We start from the raw sequence: 13,759 nt of genomic DNA, 5'->3' as shown, positions 1-13,759 counted from the left end.
ACCCTTTAACACTTGAGGATTTCTTTTGGTTTGGTTTTTTTCCCCCTCTTTGTGCAGAGTTACAGAACAGTGCGATGAAAATAAAATGTCAGCCAGCAACCTTGGCATAATATTTGGCCCAACTCTGATCAGACCCCGTCAAACCGATGCTACAGTTTCTTTGTCATCACTTGTGGACTACCCTTATCAGGCCCGGGTAGTGGAGCTGCTCATAACATACTATGAAAAGATATTTGATGTCTCATTGAAACCACTTCTGAGCACTTGTCATGCTGAAGAAACAGCTGGTACGGTCAGAGTTGCTTTATCAGCAGATGAGAGGGAGCCACAGCAGCAGAGGAAATCGTTTGTTGCTGTAAAGGAAGTGAGTGACTCTTTTGCTGCCACAATGTTACCTGTGCTACATTAACTTCTGTGTTAAATTCTGGAGCATTCCAGAGCACATTTCTAATAAGTCTTTGTGGGGTTTTTGATAAGGAGTGCCTGTTTTGTTGAGTTCTCATGTACTTCTGCTCTGACTTTTGTTAGCAGGGTATTCAAATAGTTCCATGTGAAAGAGCTTCAGAAACAGCTGCAATCTTTTTTGAATCGAAGAATAGCAGGAATACAAAAGAAGAAGCAGATATATCTGTAACTGGTTAGTATGCTGTTACATCTGGGTGTGGGTAAATAAGAAGCCCTGGATGCTTTAGATTATAGTGCATGAAGCTCTGCAGTATAGACAGAAGGAAGTGATAAAACCTGTTCATCACTGTTTGATACACTGTTTATTTTTGTAATAAGAAGAGAAAATTAAATCTTTCTAAAGGCTTTTAAGAAATCTGTGTTTATGGAATCAGAGCTTAAAGTATTTGGTAAAGGAGCATAACAGTGGTTTGGTTTCTCCCTTGTTTTAAAGAAAGCAAACAAAAAAAGTCCTAATTATGCTGTGAATGTTGATTTCTGAAGTCCCCTACAATGCTATAAGCTAATAGCCAGCAATTTATGTATTTTGACCACTGTTCCCCCAAAATACGTATCATTGCCACTCACTGGAACTACACCAGAAGGCTCTGGAAAGAGTAATTGTCTGACAGAATCATCAGAGCATTTTGGATATCAGTATTTTTGCTTAAAAAACCTCAGGTTTGCCTTTAACCTTATTCTAACTCTGAATTTTTTCTCTGTTTATCTGCCTATGCTACTACAGGGGTTTAGTTTAATGTAGGTATGATTTAACGTACTTCATTTAGGAGTAACTATACATACTCCCTTTTAATTGTACTGATTTTCATCTGATGTTACTGCTTCAGTCATGTCCTGTACACCAACAGTGCGACATCCTGAAACACAGTAAAACTAAAAATATTCGGGGATGGCAAAGCACCAGCCAAAAAGTGAAGTGTCTCTTTGTTTTCTCTTTGGTTAGAGCTGTACAGTTTGTGTTTTACTGCTAGTGAAATGCTTACATTTGGTTAGAGTAGGCCTTTGCTAGTAGTATACAAGCTATCCCATTAAAGTACGAACTAGCAATGGGTTATTGAAGTCTTGCTGATTTCTCTTGGTGAAAAGATCCAGTCACATCTTTTTGGGTTTCTAGGTGATGTTGTGAGTCCAGCTACAGAGAAAGACAACGATCCATTCCTTTCTCTAGGTGAAGACCCCTGTCAAATTAGCCTAGTTGCTGTAAAACCCAACCGTCAGCTTGCCAAAGTTCCATTGCGGGCTCCAAGGACAAAGCCAGCGTCTCGCCCTGTCAGCCTGCCTGTAGACCGAATACTTCCTCCATGTGTTTTGAATGAAAGAAATTCACGAAATGCAGGGGCAATAAGTTCAGAGAAGCTGGGCAGAAGCCCTACTATTGAAGAAGTCTCAGAGGTGAAGGCCCTCCCTGCTGTTGATACCTGCTGCAGACTGCCTTGTTATGACACCCAGATGCTGCGAAAAACTTGGGACAAGCAGTACAAACAGTATGATATCACAGCAAGGACAGCAATGATCGTGACTAACGTGCCCCAGGAGATCCGAGCACTCGAGAGTGGAACTGCAGGTGCTTTATCATCATCATGCAGCATTGGTAACAATTCAGCTAAAGCCAATCTTCCTAATAAGCCATATTCTGTTGTCGGGTCAGGAAGGACAGCAGCAGAAGAGAATGGTCCTGATGTTAATCCTGTTGCTGCCTTTAGGGCACCAAGAACATTGCAGCCACCCCCAGGGACATTTTATAAACCACCTTCTAACAAATCAAAAGAAAATGGAGATGGTTCTTCTGCTAAAGCTTGTGCACCCACCAGTGCTAGCTCCGTGCTCCCCCAGGATAATACTGTGAAACTGGCTAGGAGCTCTGCACTTCCGTCAGGTGATGCTGAACAAAACACAAACGAACAGAAATCTAGCTCAGAGGACATTCACTCCACAGATCTGAAGCCTGCTTACCACAGACTGAGACCAAAAAGGATCCAAGAACTGGAGCACAGGGAAGCTCATTTTGTATAGGGTGCAAATTCCTCTTGGACTATATGCAATTTCTTGATGTTGCCCAGTGGAGGCTTCCCTTTGCCCCTTTATCCTTTGCCTTCCCTTGAGAATCCCACTTTTGTGCCATATTGGAGTTATTTTTATATATGCAGCATTTTAAAAATGGGGGGAGGCCTGGGGAATTGTGACTTTAAAAAGTCAAACTTTTTGTAGTTCAGTAGCTTTCAATAAAGATGTATTACATTCCCAGTCTAGACACATGGGTTCATTGAATAAGACATTGAGCTTCATTTCATTGTGTGGAATGGAGTGCTTATTCATAGAGAAACAGCTATTTTTCTTAATAGATGTTATAATAAAAATGGAAGGTTTAATGTTCACTGTCTAAGCATAAACCAAAGCTTGTGCTTTGCTCTGTAAAAGCATTTGTTCATTTTTCTAATCTGTGCAATTAAAGCTTTGCTCTTGAACAGGCTTACATACTGGCCAGCATGGCAATAGTTATGTATCATATGTGTATATTTTAGGCAGACATGGTTATCTGTTGCCAGTTTTCCGTTGTCACTTTAATTTTTTTTTGTACAGCAAGGATGCACTTACTGAGCTTTACTATTCAGAAGCAGCAGTCAATTCACATCTGGACTCTTGTATAGCTTAGTGAGCGGGGCAAATGTGCACAGCCTATTTCACTTGGGTGCCTTTCTGGACACACTCAGTTGCCCTGGTGTTGTCTTTCCCAGGTGAATGACAAGGCAGTGATTTGCTTGCTATAGATCAGTTTTACCACTTAACCTGGTGTAACTGAAATGAAGAGCTTAGTTTCCAAGTTTCTGTGAAACAGATAAAAATAACCAAAAATCAGCATTAGTAGGTGCATCTAATGGTTTTCACTTTGTATGAAATGTTTTTTATGTGTACACTGTGTTATATTTGCTTTACAATATATTAATGTGTTAACATTTCAGTGACTCTATGGCTTCTCTATCTGGATTTCTTCTAACTTATTAAAATACAGATGTTTGGCCTTTGCAGTAGTGTAGTACTCTCCTACAACTGTCTTCTGGCACTAGGGGGTGGCACGCTTTTCTTTATGGGATTACAATTAACATGACCCTTTCTTGCATACTATAGACTACAGTTGTTTTAAGTTGATGTAAGTTGTTTACAGTTGATGTAAGCACCAAGATGACTCTCAAAGGATGGCAAAGACAAAGAATCACTTTCCTGTTTTGCAACAGGAAATACACTGGACTTTGGCAAAGGTACTGGTGTATTAATCTTCTTAAAACACCACAGATAAAATCCCACACTCTGGTGGATATAGTCTGATTTTTCTTTCTAGAGCTCACAATGCTGGACTTTGATTCCTTGTTGCATTTCCACAGAAACAGGACTTGAATTCTTCGCAAAGGCTATCCTATCACTGGATGGTTCTGGTCATGCTTGAGATTGTTTCTTTGGGGAGCTGCCTCTTATTACAGAGGAGCTGAAAGTCCCAGATGCTGCTGTCTGCCCAGACTGGTGTTGGGAGTTGCAGAACAAAATACGTGGAAAGGCTTCTTGACGTAGATGGGAGTTTGTTGTACTTTGACAGTGGAGGAGTGGACTATATATACCCCACACAATTGGTTAATGAATCATTAAAGACAGTGTAGCATAACCTCATAGCACAGTTGTGAAAGGATCAATATTGATTAGGACCGCAAAATAATCTGTGAATTATCATTAAATTTATTGTCTTGCTGTATTTGTTTCAGCATGTCTAACACGGGATATGGTAAAGGCTTAAGAAATTAAACTTCTCAATTTAATAATTTCTTAATTTAATAAAGCTCTTCAGCTACTGGGATGGAGGTCTCTAGTACTCCCCAGAGCAGGCTCCTGAGATAGAGAATCACATCAGTGAATACTGACCCCTGAGAAGCAGACAAACGTTTCTTAATCAAGTCATAATACCAGTTACTACTAGCTCTTGCCATACTCCTTTTTTATGTAACACCTCCTTCCATATTTTGCTAGTTTTGAAGGTTTCTGCTCATTTTAAGGTGTTTCCCACAGCACCGCAGGTGCCAGCGGGCTGGGCCGGGAGCGGGCTGAGCAGGGCCCGGTGCCTGGTGGGGATCTCTAGGTGTTTTACAAACCCATGTTATTTCAGGGAAAACGTCCATTGCAAAAGATGTTTTACGCTTTATAATGCCTTCAGCTGTTTTTATGTAATACAAACGAAGTAGCAAGGGCACGGCTTTGGAAATGGAAGCCTCTGGAGCCTATTGTGTGTTATGACCCTGCTGCCCGGCGTGGCTGCAGCGCAGCAGTGGCTGCGGAGTGGGGCCGGGGGTTCTTCCCGAGCCTGCCGTCCAGCCCGGGGGCAGCGGGGCCGGCGGGGCAGGCTGGAGGCGGCGGCTGCGGGGTCACTTTGTGACTTCATTTGTCAATTTTCGTAAACGTTTGCACGGTGGCGTTACGGCCCTGCTGTGTTCGGGCCCGTACGCTGAGGGCTCACCCGCCCCGTGAGGGCGCGGGGTCCGGCGGCCGCCTGAGGGGATGAGGAGGCGGCCGCGGCAGCGGAGCCTTACGCCTAGTGGAAAAGACTTGGTTTCCTTTGGAACGGGAAAAGTTTCGGTTGGCCCCTGTTGTTTCTTTTGGTTCAGATGCAGATTTTCCTCTGTCTTGCTTTAAAATGGTTTCCCTCCAATGGAAGTGTAGCCATCCTACCCACCTGCCACAGGTGGATCATGCGAAATGCCAGAGCTCGGCAGCTTGAACGCTGGGCAGGAAACCTCTTGCTGTCAGATTTGTTTGGTAATTGCATTTTCTGAAGTGGTAATGCACTGCCTCATCCCTCTTAAAGCTTTGGCAGAGTACCGACTTCTGTAAGTCGCTGACCTAATTAGTCATGACATCTGTTTGTTTAGTAGGGCCTCTGATGCTACCAGAACTACCCTTCTGAAACCATCTTCTCAAACAAGGGGTTTGTTCAGATATGAAGAAACACAGAAATATTAACATCCTGGTACAGGCTTGATTGTGCTTGGGTAGGTCATATTGGATATTTGGGAGGATTTTTATTCATGAGTCCTTAAACTCGCAGATGGAGCTGTTCTGTATCAAGCAGGGGATTAAAACAATCTCCTTACAACTGAGCAGTGTTATTCTGCGACTGCTAACTGCATCTAAGATATGTGTTTCTTTGCTGCCAAGCTGAACATTCCTTCAGAAACCTTTCTCTTTCAGCAGTTCTCACAGATGAGGTAAGCTTTTGTGGTAAGTTTTCAAGGTTTTTGTTGCTTCTGTGTAAGAGGTCTGTGTTTTGCTTGCAAATCCATGAAATCTTTAGCTTCCGTGTAGCAGAGGCCTAATGGAGCTAATCTGGGAGCTGACACGAAACGCTCTGAGAAGGCAGTGCACGTATGGTAATGCTGGTAACCTAGCTCAGAGCATGTTTGTGCTTTTTGAGTGACTTTGCTACATACCACTGCAGCTCACCATACAGAGCGGTCTCAGAGCACACAGTTAGTTCTGTTTGGGTGAACCTAAACTGGAATGTGTGCTTCTGCACCGTACCTGATGTGCTGCAGCTGCTAATGCACCTTCAGTTTGTGCCTGGAGCTCATCTGAAGTAACCCTTAGGCAAATAGTGATGGGTCCTTGGTCCTCAGCACCCACGGTTTCACTGTAGAGCTGCTCTTGTTGGACCGTCCCACTGGTCAACATACACATATTATGTTGGGAAAATTGAGCAAACCCAATGTTTCAGCTTCCCATGAGTAAAGGGGGGTGGTGGGGGGGGATGGAGGGGCAGGGAATGTCTGATATTTACAGTGTTATTTAGAATATTCACAGAAGTCTTACAGGAGGACTCTTTGGAGACAAGCCTTTCTGAATAAAATGTTCTAGCTGCATGCCTGTTTATATTCATAGGGAGAGGGGAATTCTTTTTCTAATGTAGAGATCCAAAGGGCCCTTGGAAAGTGTTCACAGGTAGAAGAAAAAGCTATCCTAAATCTTCCAAAATGTTAGGTGTTTGAGGAAGGTGAATGCTAGGAAAATCCTTGCTCCTCAGGCCTTATGCAGCTGGATGGCAGAACAGTGTTTATAAGAAGTGAGCTGAATTACACCAGAAGTAGAAAGTACGCCACGTGTTTCTACTGTTTTGTACTTGTTTATCCACAGATTGGGGTGATTAGCTCGCTGCTGGGTTTGCATAAGAATGGAATCTCTTTAAGATTCCACATTTCTCTGTGTTTGACATGGAAGAGTCTGATAGTGATTGTCTCTGATTCACAGAAATGCATCTTTCAAATAGAAGTTCCACGGGGCCTTTTCTTAGTCTCTCTGATGTTTTAGCATTTGATCCTGGTCTGACAGAAGTCCCCATTCTTGTCTTTCAGGTTACTCCTTATTTCAGAGAGAGGCCTCTGAAATACATAGGAAACACCTAAAAAGCTTCAGCTTGGGTTTTCCCCAGTAGTTTGGGATAATTAGATGCAAAATTTACCTCAAGTCAGAAAACCCCAACCTGTGTTTGTGTCATTTTCCTTCCATACACGTAGATAGATCTGTTTATTGATATAGGATACATTTATACTCACCCACTCCTACAGTTAGGCTAGGCAAAATTGGGTTAGCATTAATTGTGTTAACTTTCTGGTGAGCCTATGCGAGGGACATCTCTACATGTACAAAAATGTCTCACAGATTATGAAATGGTTTGGGTGCTGGAAGGCATTGTTGAACATTAGAAATGCTGGCCCATGAGCACATCCAATACACCGAAGTGTGAATATTTGCAAAGCTATCTTTTCAGGTAATTTTTAAATTCTCCTTATTTTACAGAAATATTTGCTTGTGATACTGGAGAGATTACTGGGGATGTTTTTATAATTTGCTGGACAAATACCATTTAATCAGACTTAATTTTTTAGCCACAAGTCAGGAATAAGCCTGGAAATGAGAAAATAAAATTCTGATATTTAAAGCATCTGTTAAAACTATGGTATATGTGTGTGAGGTAAGGGGATATCACAACACACATGCCATGTGACCCCATGTGTTGCATGTAGGCGCTCATGAAGCGTATCACAGGGAACTCTCATATTATGAGATATCTGCTGTAGGCATAATGCAAGAACTGTCACCAAACATCTATTTCCATTTACTGCTTTCTTCATGGTCTGATATTTAAGTGTAATGTCTCATGATTTGTTGTTGCTGGTAACAAACTACAGATCTTTAGGAAATAGCTAAGACCTAGTGATGCCTGTGGGTAGAGCTATAGTGGAATTGTGCAGTGTGCTCCATAAGCTGAACTGTATTTTACCCTCCCATGTAAAGTGATAGGCCCTGCATAAGCTTTCTCTGTTTACTTCTGGAGATCCCTTTGTAAAGCTAAAAAGCAGAAATGGGTCACAGGAGCAGCAGATGTAGTTGACCACAGAAAGCAAAATATCCCCTACCATCATCCAATTGTGATGTAAAAAATCTAATTAGGAGAGATTAATTTAATCTGTTAGAGCTGTCTCTGAAAACATGTGGACAGCAAAAAGAGATCCATTTTCTTAAAATAACTTGCCTTAGGATTTCAGAGGTAAAATGTTTGTTTGCTGGATAAAACAATTAAATTATCTGTTTGCCTCACGCATTGTGGTAGGGCTTAAATCCTGTCTGCAGCTGAGAAGCAGCAACATTGCTGGTTTCTCTGCTTTGCACTGCCATTAGTCAGAGTTAACTTCTATCTGTGGCTTTATGAAGCTTTGTTTCTCTGTCTAGATTGAAGCAGGCTCTGTCTTACCCGTGATATGAACATGTGCTCAACAGAAATTAGATCAAAGCCACTTGTAAAAGAGGAGGTTGCCATAGAACCATAGAATAGAATCATTGAGGTTAGAAAGGATGTCCAAGATAGGGTCCACCTTTTGACCAAAAAGACCACATCAGCTAAATCATAGCACTAAGTGCCATGTTCAGTCATTTCTTGAACACTTCCAGGGACAGTGACTCCACCACCTCCCTGAGCAACCCTTTCAGTGAAAAAAATTCCTCCCCATGTCCAGCCTGAACCTTCCCTGGCATAGCTTGAGGCCATGCCCTCTTGTCCTATCACTGTTTGCCTGGGAGAAGAGGCCAACCCCCATCTTGTTAAACCCTCCTTGTGGGCAGTTGTAGGGAATGATAAATTCTCCCCTGAGCCTCCTCCTCTCCAGACTAAACCCCAGCTCCTTCAGCCACTCCGCACAGGACTCGCTCTCCAGCCCCTTCCCCAGCTCTGCTGCCCTTCTCCGGACTCACCCCAGCCCCTCAGTGTCTCCCCTGAGGTGACGGGCCCACAGCTGGGCACAGCTCTCCAGGTGTGGCCTCACCAGTGCCGAGTACAGCGGCACAATCACTGCCCTGCTCCTGCTGGCCACGCTATTCCTGATGCAGGCCAGGATGCCACTGCCCTCCTTGGCCACCTGGGCACACCTGGCTCGTGTTCAGCTGCTGTCAACCAGCCCTCCCAGGCTTTTTCCCACTGGGCAGCTTTCCAGACACTCTTCCCCCAGTCCATAGCACTGCCTGGGATCATTATGACCATTTGGCAAATGGTTGTCACACTAGCCAATCTCCAGTCATCTGGGACCTCCCTGGTTTACCAGGACAGATGATAATTTATGGAGAGAGGCTTGGCAAGCTCTTTTGCCACTTCCTTCAGTACTTCTGAATGGATCCCATCCTACTTCATAGACTTGTGCGTGTCTGAGTGGCACAGCAGGTCACTAACTATGTCCTAATAGATTGCAGGGGAGATTTTCTGCTCCCCATCCCTGTCTGCCAGCTCAGGGGAGTGGTTGCCCTGAGGGTAACCAATCTTTGTGTTGAAGACTGAGGCAAGGGAGGCATTAAATACCAAGGCCTTTTTCTCATCCTTGGTTATAATGCTTCTCTCTGCATGCAATAAAGGATGGAGATTTCCTTTGGCCCTCTTTTTGTTGTTAATGCATTTATAAAAACACTTTTTATTATTTTTCACAGCAGTTGTCAGTTTGAGTTCTAGCTGAGCTTTTGCCATTCTAATTTTCTCTCTACATGACCCAACAACGTCCTTGCACTCTTCCTGAGTTGGCTGCCCCTTCTTCCAAAGGTCAGAAACTCTCTGTTTTTCCCTGACTTCCAGTGAAAGTGCCCTGTTCAGCCAAGGCTGGTCTTCTTCCCTGCTGGCTCACCTTTCAGCACATAGGGATGGCCTGATCCTGTGCTTTGTTACCCTTTGTGCCAGAAGCCAGGTTCAGGTGGGTGGTTTAGATGGCACCTGTGTGCAGCGGCCCAGCGATGGTGCTGGGGAAGAAGCAGAGTGCAGTGCTCTGCTGTCGGAGCTGCAGCGGGTACGGGAAAATCTAGGGAGTGTTAAATTCAGTGAAGCAGTTTTGTGGAGGATTTTCAAAGGTGTCCCCAAAGCCCTGTGAAGGGGAAAGAAAAAGGCAAGCACTGCCACATGCTTTTAAATTTTTTTTTAAAATAATGAAGGCTGGATTGTTGTTCAGTTTCTACTTGGAAGAACAAACACAGGGAAGCTCTGATAGTGCTTATATAGAGTCATCGCCCAGCATGAGCACTGGTAGGAGGTTTTGCTGCATTGCTGTTTCAGATGCCCTTTACAGATGAAAATCTAAAGGGAATTCAGTGTTCACTCAGTTCTTAAGTGTAGTGGTATTTTTCTGATTTTAGGAGGGTGCTGTTATATATGTAAATACACTCCTTTTTTGGAAATGGAATTTCTTTCAGTGCTTCTCTCTTTCTGATTGTAGCCATCCCAAGCCAACACTGATTTTATGAGCAGGGTGCTGCCTGTGAAGAGTGAAGATAGATCTCCATCATGACTTATCATTCCAGAAGTTCATGTACCTCCTCAGACCAAATGGAGTTCTCCACACATTATTACTAGGTACTATTCTTTATCATGGTTCTACTGTGCTATTTTATTATAGTGTTTTGTTCTACTTAAAGTAGTAAAAAAGATTTGTTGTAATAAATGATGCAACAATTAACTGCCTTCGTTACATGCAAGTCCGAGTTAATAGCCAGATTCAGTGTTCTTAACTTTTTTTTATTCTAAAGAAATGTTCTTCCTCTCTACTGCTTTTCAGTGCTGATAAATGTGTCACAGGAAGTAGCCTCCAAACAGAGGAAACTCACGATTTTTCATGCATGATAGTGTATCAAGTGCAAAATTAAATGGTGCAGACAATGAAAGGAACCGATCTCTGTGATAACATAATCTTAAAATAAGAAGAGAAAGCTGTTATTTTGCTCTAAGGTCTGTTTCTGATGTCAGCTGAGAAATGGCAATGCATCCTTTGCCACAGGTTAACCAGAAGTATTGATGCAGAAGAATGAACTTCTTTAGGCAAGTCAGACTTCTACTCTGGAAGAACTGGACCCTTCGGAAAAGACAAAAGGTAAAGTATTAGTGTTTGGATTTTGAACCGTGCACTCCACTGGATTTTGAGCCATGCACTCCACTGGTTTCAACCATACACTCCACTGGTACATTTATCAGCATGTAAAACTCTCAAGTCCCTCAAAGAATCACATGTGATCTTTGTAGGAGCCTGCTGTCTGGCATCTTGTCTAGTGCAGTTTGCAAAGCTGCTCTTTACAGACCAAACATAGAATAGCTGTGTTGGGATTTTCTTTGAAAAATAGTATGGTGTACAAGAACTGTGGTTAGTAATATTTATATATTTTCACATAAAAAGATCTGTTGTTAACAAACATAATGACATCATTCAGCTCAGGAGGGTTTGGTTCCTAATTTTAGATTTGCTCTTCACACTTAGCTGCTCTTAGATGTGATTCTAGTTAGGACCTTACAGTTCACACAGATTGTATCTTTTTTTAGTATGGCTGAATGACATAAGTAAAGCAAAAACCAGAAGTATTTTAAGTGCTTTCAAATCCTCTTAGATCTTATGATAGTTTGTCTTACAGCAAGACTTCATTGCAGAGTCAACAGTTGATCCATAGCCAATTTAAGCTTCTCACATTTATATGGTCCTATAACTGTGCTTGCTCCATTACAGCTCTGTCTGGATATTACATTTCTCTGTGCATGTTTCTGGGATTTCTGGCTATTTATCATGTGGTTCTGCAGGATTATGGGCTGCTTTCTGATACTTCTAGTGAATTCTGAGATACTTTTTTGTCCTCTGGATAAGGTCCACAGGAAAAAGTCAGAGGTCTGACAGCACTGGTCCGTCCTTACCACACAACACATTGTATACCAAGTTGAAAGAAAGCTTCCATTGGGCTTCGGACTTCAATCTTTTCCAAACTAGTAAACTCAGACAGAAAGGAGCTACCAAATTCAAGTCTGAGGATTTTGTATTTCCTGGGGATGAAGAATCAACATCTGAGCATTAACACAGATTAAGTGTGCAGCAAAGGTGGACCAAGGAGTCTTGCCGGTTCTTACCCCTCTGCATTTCAGTGTTTAGTGCTTGTCCCAAATGGATGGCAGTAGATGTTGATCAGATCTTGTGGACCCTGCTGGGAAGGGTATTCGGAGCTGTGCACAACAGCTGCCAGGTTTCCCTCTCTAATAAGTGTGTCATTTGCCCTTTGCTGCTGGTAAGATTTTGTCTGCTTTTAAAAAGATCAGGCATGCATAACTTCCTAGGTGGTGGTGGGTGAGTTTTTTGTTATTGTTCTATTTTAGAAAGGCAAGAAAGAGGAAAACTGTGAAATAGAAAATTGTTGCCTGGTGTAAAGATTTCTACCCTTTTGCTGTAAGAATATGTTGTGCTTAAGTAAAGCTGTTAGAAAAAATTATAGTGGAAAAACAGGGCAGCTCCAAAAAACCTGTTCTTAATTATGCTGTGGAGTGCCTTTTGCCTGAAACAACATTCATGTGTAACCCATCTTGTCTTTGGCTCTGCTGCTATGTGCATTATTATTATGTATTTGGTACCTGTTTGGGGAGGAGGGAGCAAAGGTAAAGAAACAAGGACAGCTTTCCTGTGCATGTGCTACAACCCTGGTTCTGAAGATATTTTGTCCTGGCTGTTACAAGGAGGAGCAAAAAGTGCCATGTGTCTGGACACAAAAATCCCATTGCTGTTCCTCAGAGCCCAAGGCCTGTGTTACAAGATCAAAGGATTGTAGTTTCAAACCTCTGCCAAAACACACAGAGGCAGTAAAACAAACTGAAACACAGGAGTGGAGGAAACAGACTCAAAACCAGGCAGGATGTTGCTCTGTGGTAAAGCAGTGCCCTTGATTTTCTGACATGACAAGTGAGCCAGTGACTGTTCTAAGTGTATTGAAAGGTCTGGGCAATAAAGTGGCCTTTGATGGGGTCTTCTGTGTTATTGAATAAGGTGTTTGATCTTAATACATACATTTCTAGAGGTATTGGGAAATTAATAGCATTGAAATGAATAATGACAAAAAGAAGCAAAAGTAAAGGTCAAAGTATGTAAAGCTTATGCTGCAGTCTTTTACTTTTGGGTAAGCACAGTGTACTGACAGCCTGCTAATGAGCCCAGCAGTGTCAAAGTGTGGATTAAAATAATCTTTCTGTCGCTTATATCTAATCTTGGTTGTAGCACCATGCACTACCTCCTGCCTCTTTTTACCTCAGTCAGGATGTTTAGATATTTGTTCAGAAGAGGTGGAGAAGCTACTGAGCACTGAGTTAATAGTGATGCTTCATGGCATTTTGATGAAATCCTCTTTTGGGTTTCCTGCTCAAATGGTGTAAAAGGCAATGGATAGCCACGGGCACGTGCTGCACTGGGCTTTTCTGCTGCTCTGAGGGGAGGTCTGATGCTTTTAGTCACTTAGTGACTCTATGGTGGTCAATTTGTAAGATTTATTTTTAATTTCCTTTTTTTCCTTTTTTTCCAGCTTCGTTTTCTAGTGGAGCTTTTATGGCCTCTGTTATTGTTTCTTGCACTTGTCTGGCTGAGGAAAGCTAATCCACTGTATCGCCAACATGAATGTAAGAATGTTTCAGATGTTATCATGATCTGACTTGTTATAGGTAATGGCCAGGTGTTCTCAGACAGAGGTATTGGGACCTGTTTGTAGGGTGTTACTGTCCAGTGGTGAAAGAACAGACTTCAGTTCAAGTAGCTTAATTATTCGTAGCCATGTAGTGTAAACTCTAGCAGTGAAGACATAGAAAAAATGTCTAGTTTTCCTGTGAGATGCTTTCTGGTCAGACTTACCTGGGGTCTCAAGGTGCTATCTACTTTTGGATTTCCATAATTCCGTTACTGAGAAAGTACTACCTCACTACCTATTTAAAAAGGCCTTCACA

At 42.5% G+C, this 13,759-nt stretch overlaps 2 protein-coding genes across 13 annotated transcripts in view; both read left to right on the top strand.

Moving 5' to 3' along the window:
- Window positions 1–3,432, top strand: part of ARHGAP29 (Rho GTPase activating protein 29) — a 50,128-nt gene extending 46,696 nt beyond the window's left edge. For 2 of the 9 annotated variants that reach the window (XM_038143789.1, XM_038143791.1), the window contains exons 21-23: window positions 58–364; window positions 529–637; window positions 1,580–3,431. In XM_038143789.1, the coding sequence (XP_037999717.1) occupies window positions 58–364; window positions 529–637; window positions 1,580–2,478 (1,315 nt within the window). In that variant the 3' untranslated portion in view covers window positions 2,479–3,431. Of the gene's footprint in view, window positions 1–57; window positions 365–528; window positions 638–1,579 lie in introns of all 9 variants that reach the window. The other 7 variants (XM_038143788.1, XM_038143792.1, XM_038143790.1 and 4 more) reach the window with 7 other exon arrangements.
- Window positions 3,433–4,710: 1,278 nt separating this feature from the next.
- Window positions 4,711–13,759, top strand: part of ABCA4 (ATP binding cassette subfamily A member 4) — a 69,058-nt gene continuing 60,009 nt past the window's right edge. For 2 of the 4 annotated variants that reach the window (XM_038143785.1, XM_038143781.1), the window contains exons 1-4: window positions 5,506–5,711; window positions 10,245–10,381; window positions 10,803–10,895; window positions 13,345–13,438. In XM_038143785.1, the coding sequence (XP_037999713.1) occupies window positions 10,830–10,895; window positions 13,345–13,438 (160 nt within the window). In that variant the 5' untranslated portion in view covers window positions 5,506–5,711; window positions 10,245–10,381; window positions 10,803–10,829. The other 2 variants (XM_038143783.1, XM_038143782.1) reach the window with 2 other exon arrangements.

The sequence above is a fragment of the Motacilla alba genome, chromosome 8 (assembly GCF_015832195.1).
Source record: "Motacilla alba alba isolate MOTALB_02 chromosome 8, Motacilla_alba_V1.0_pri, whole genome shotgun sequence".
Lineage (NCBI taxonomy): Eukaryota > Metazoa > Chordata > Aves > Passeriformes > Motacillidae > Motacilla > Motacilla alba.
The sequence above is the reverse complement of the archived record's forward strand: the minus strand, read 5'-3'. Positions and strand labels throughout refer to the sequence as shown.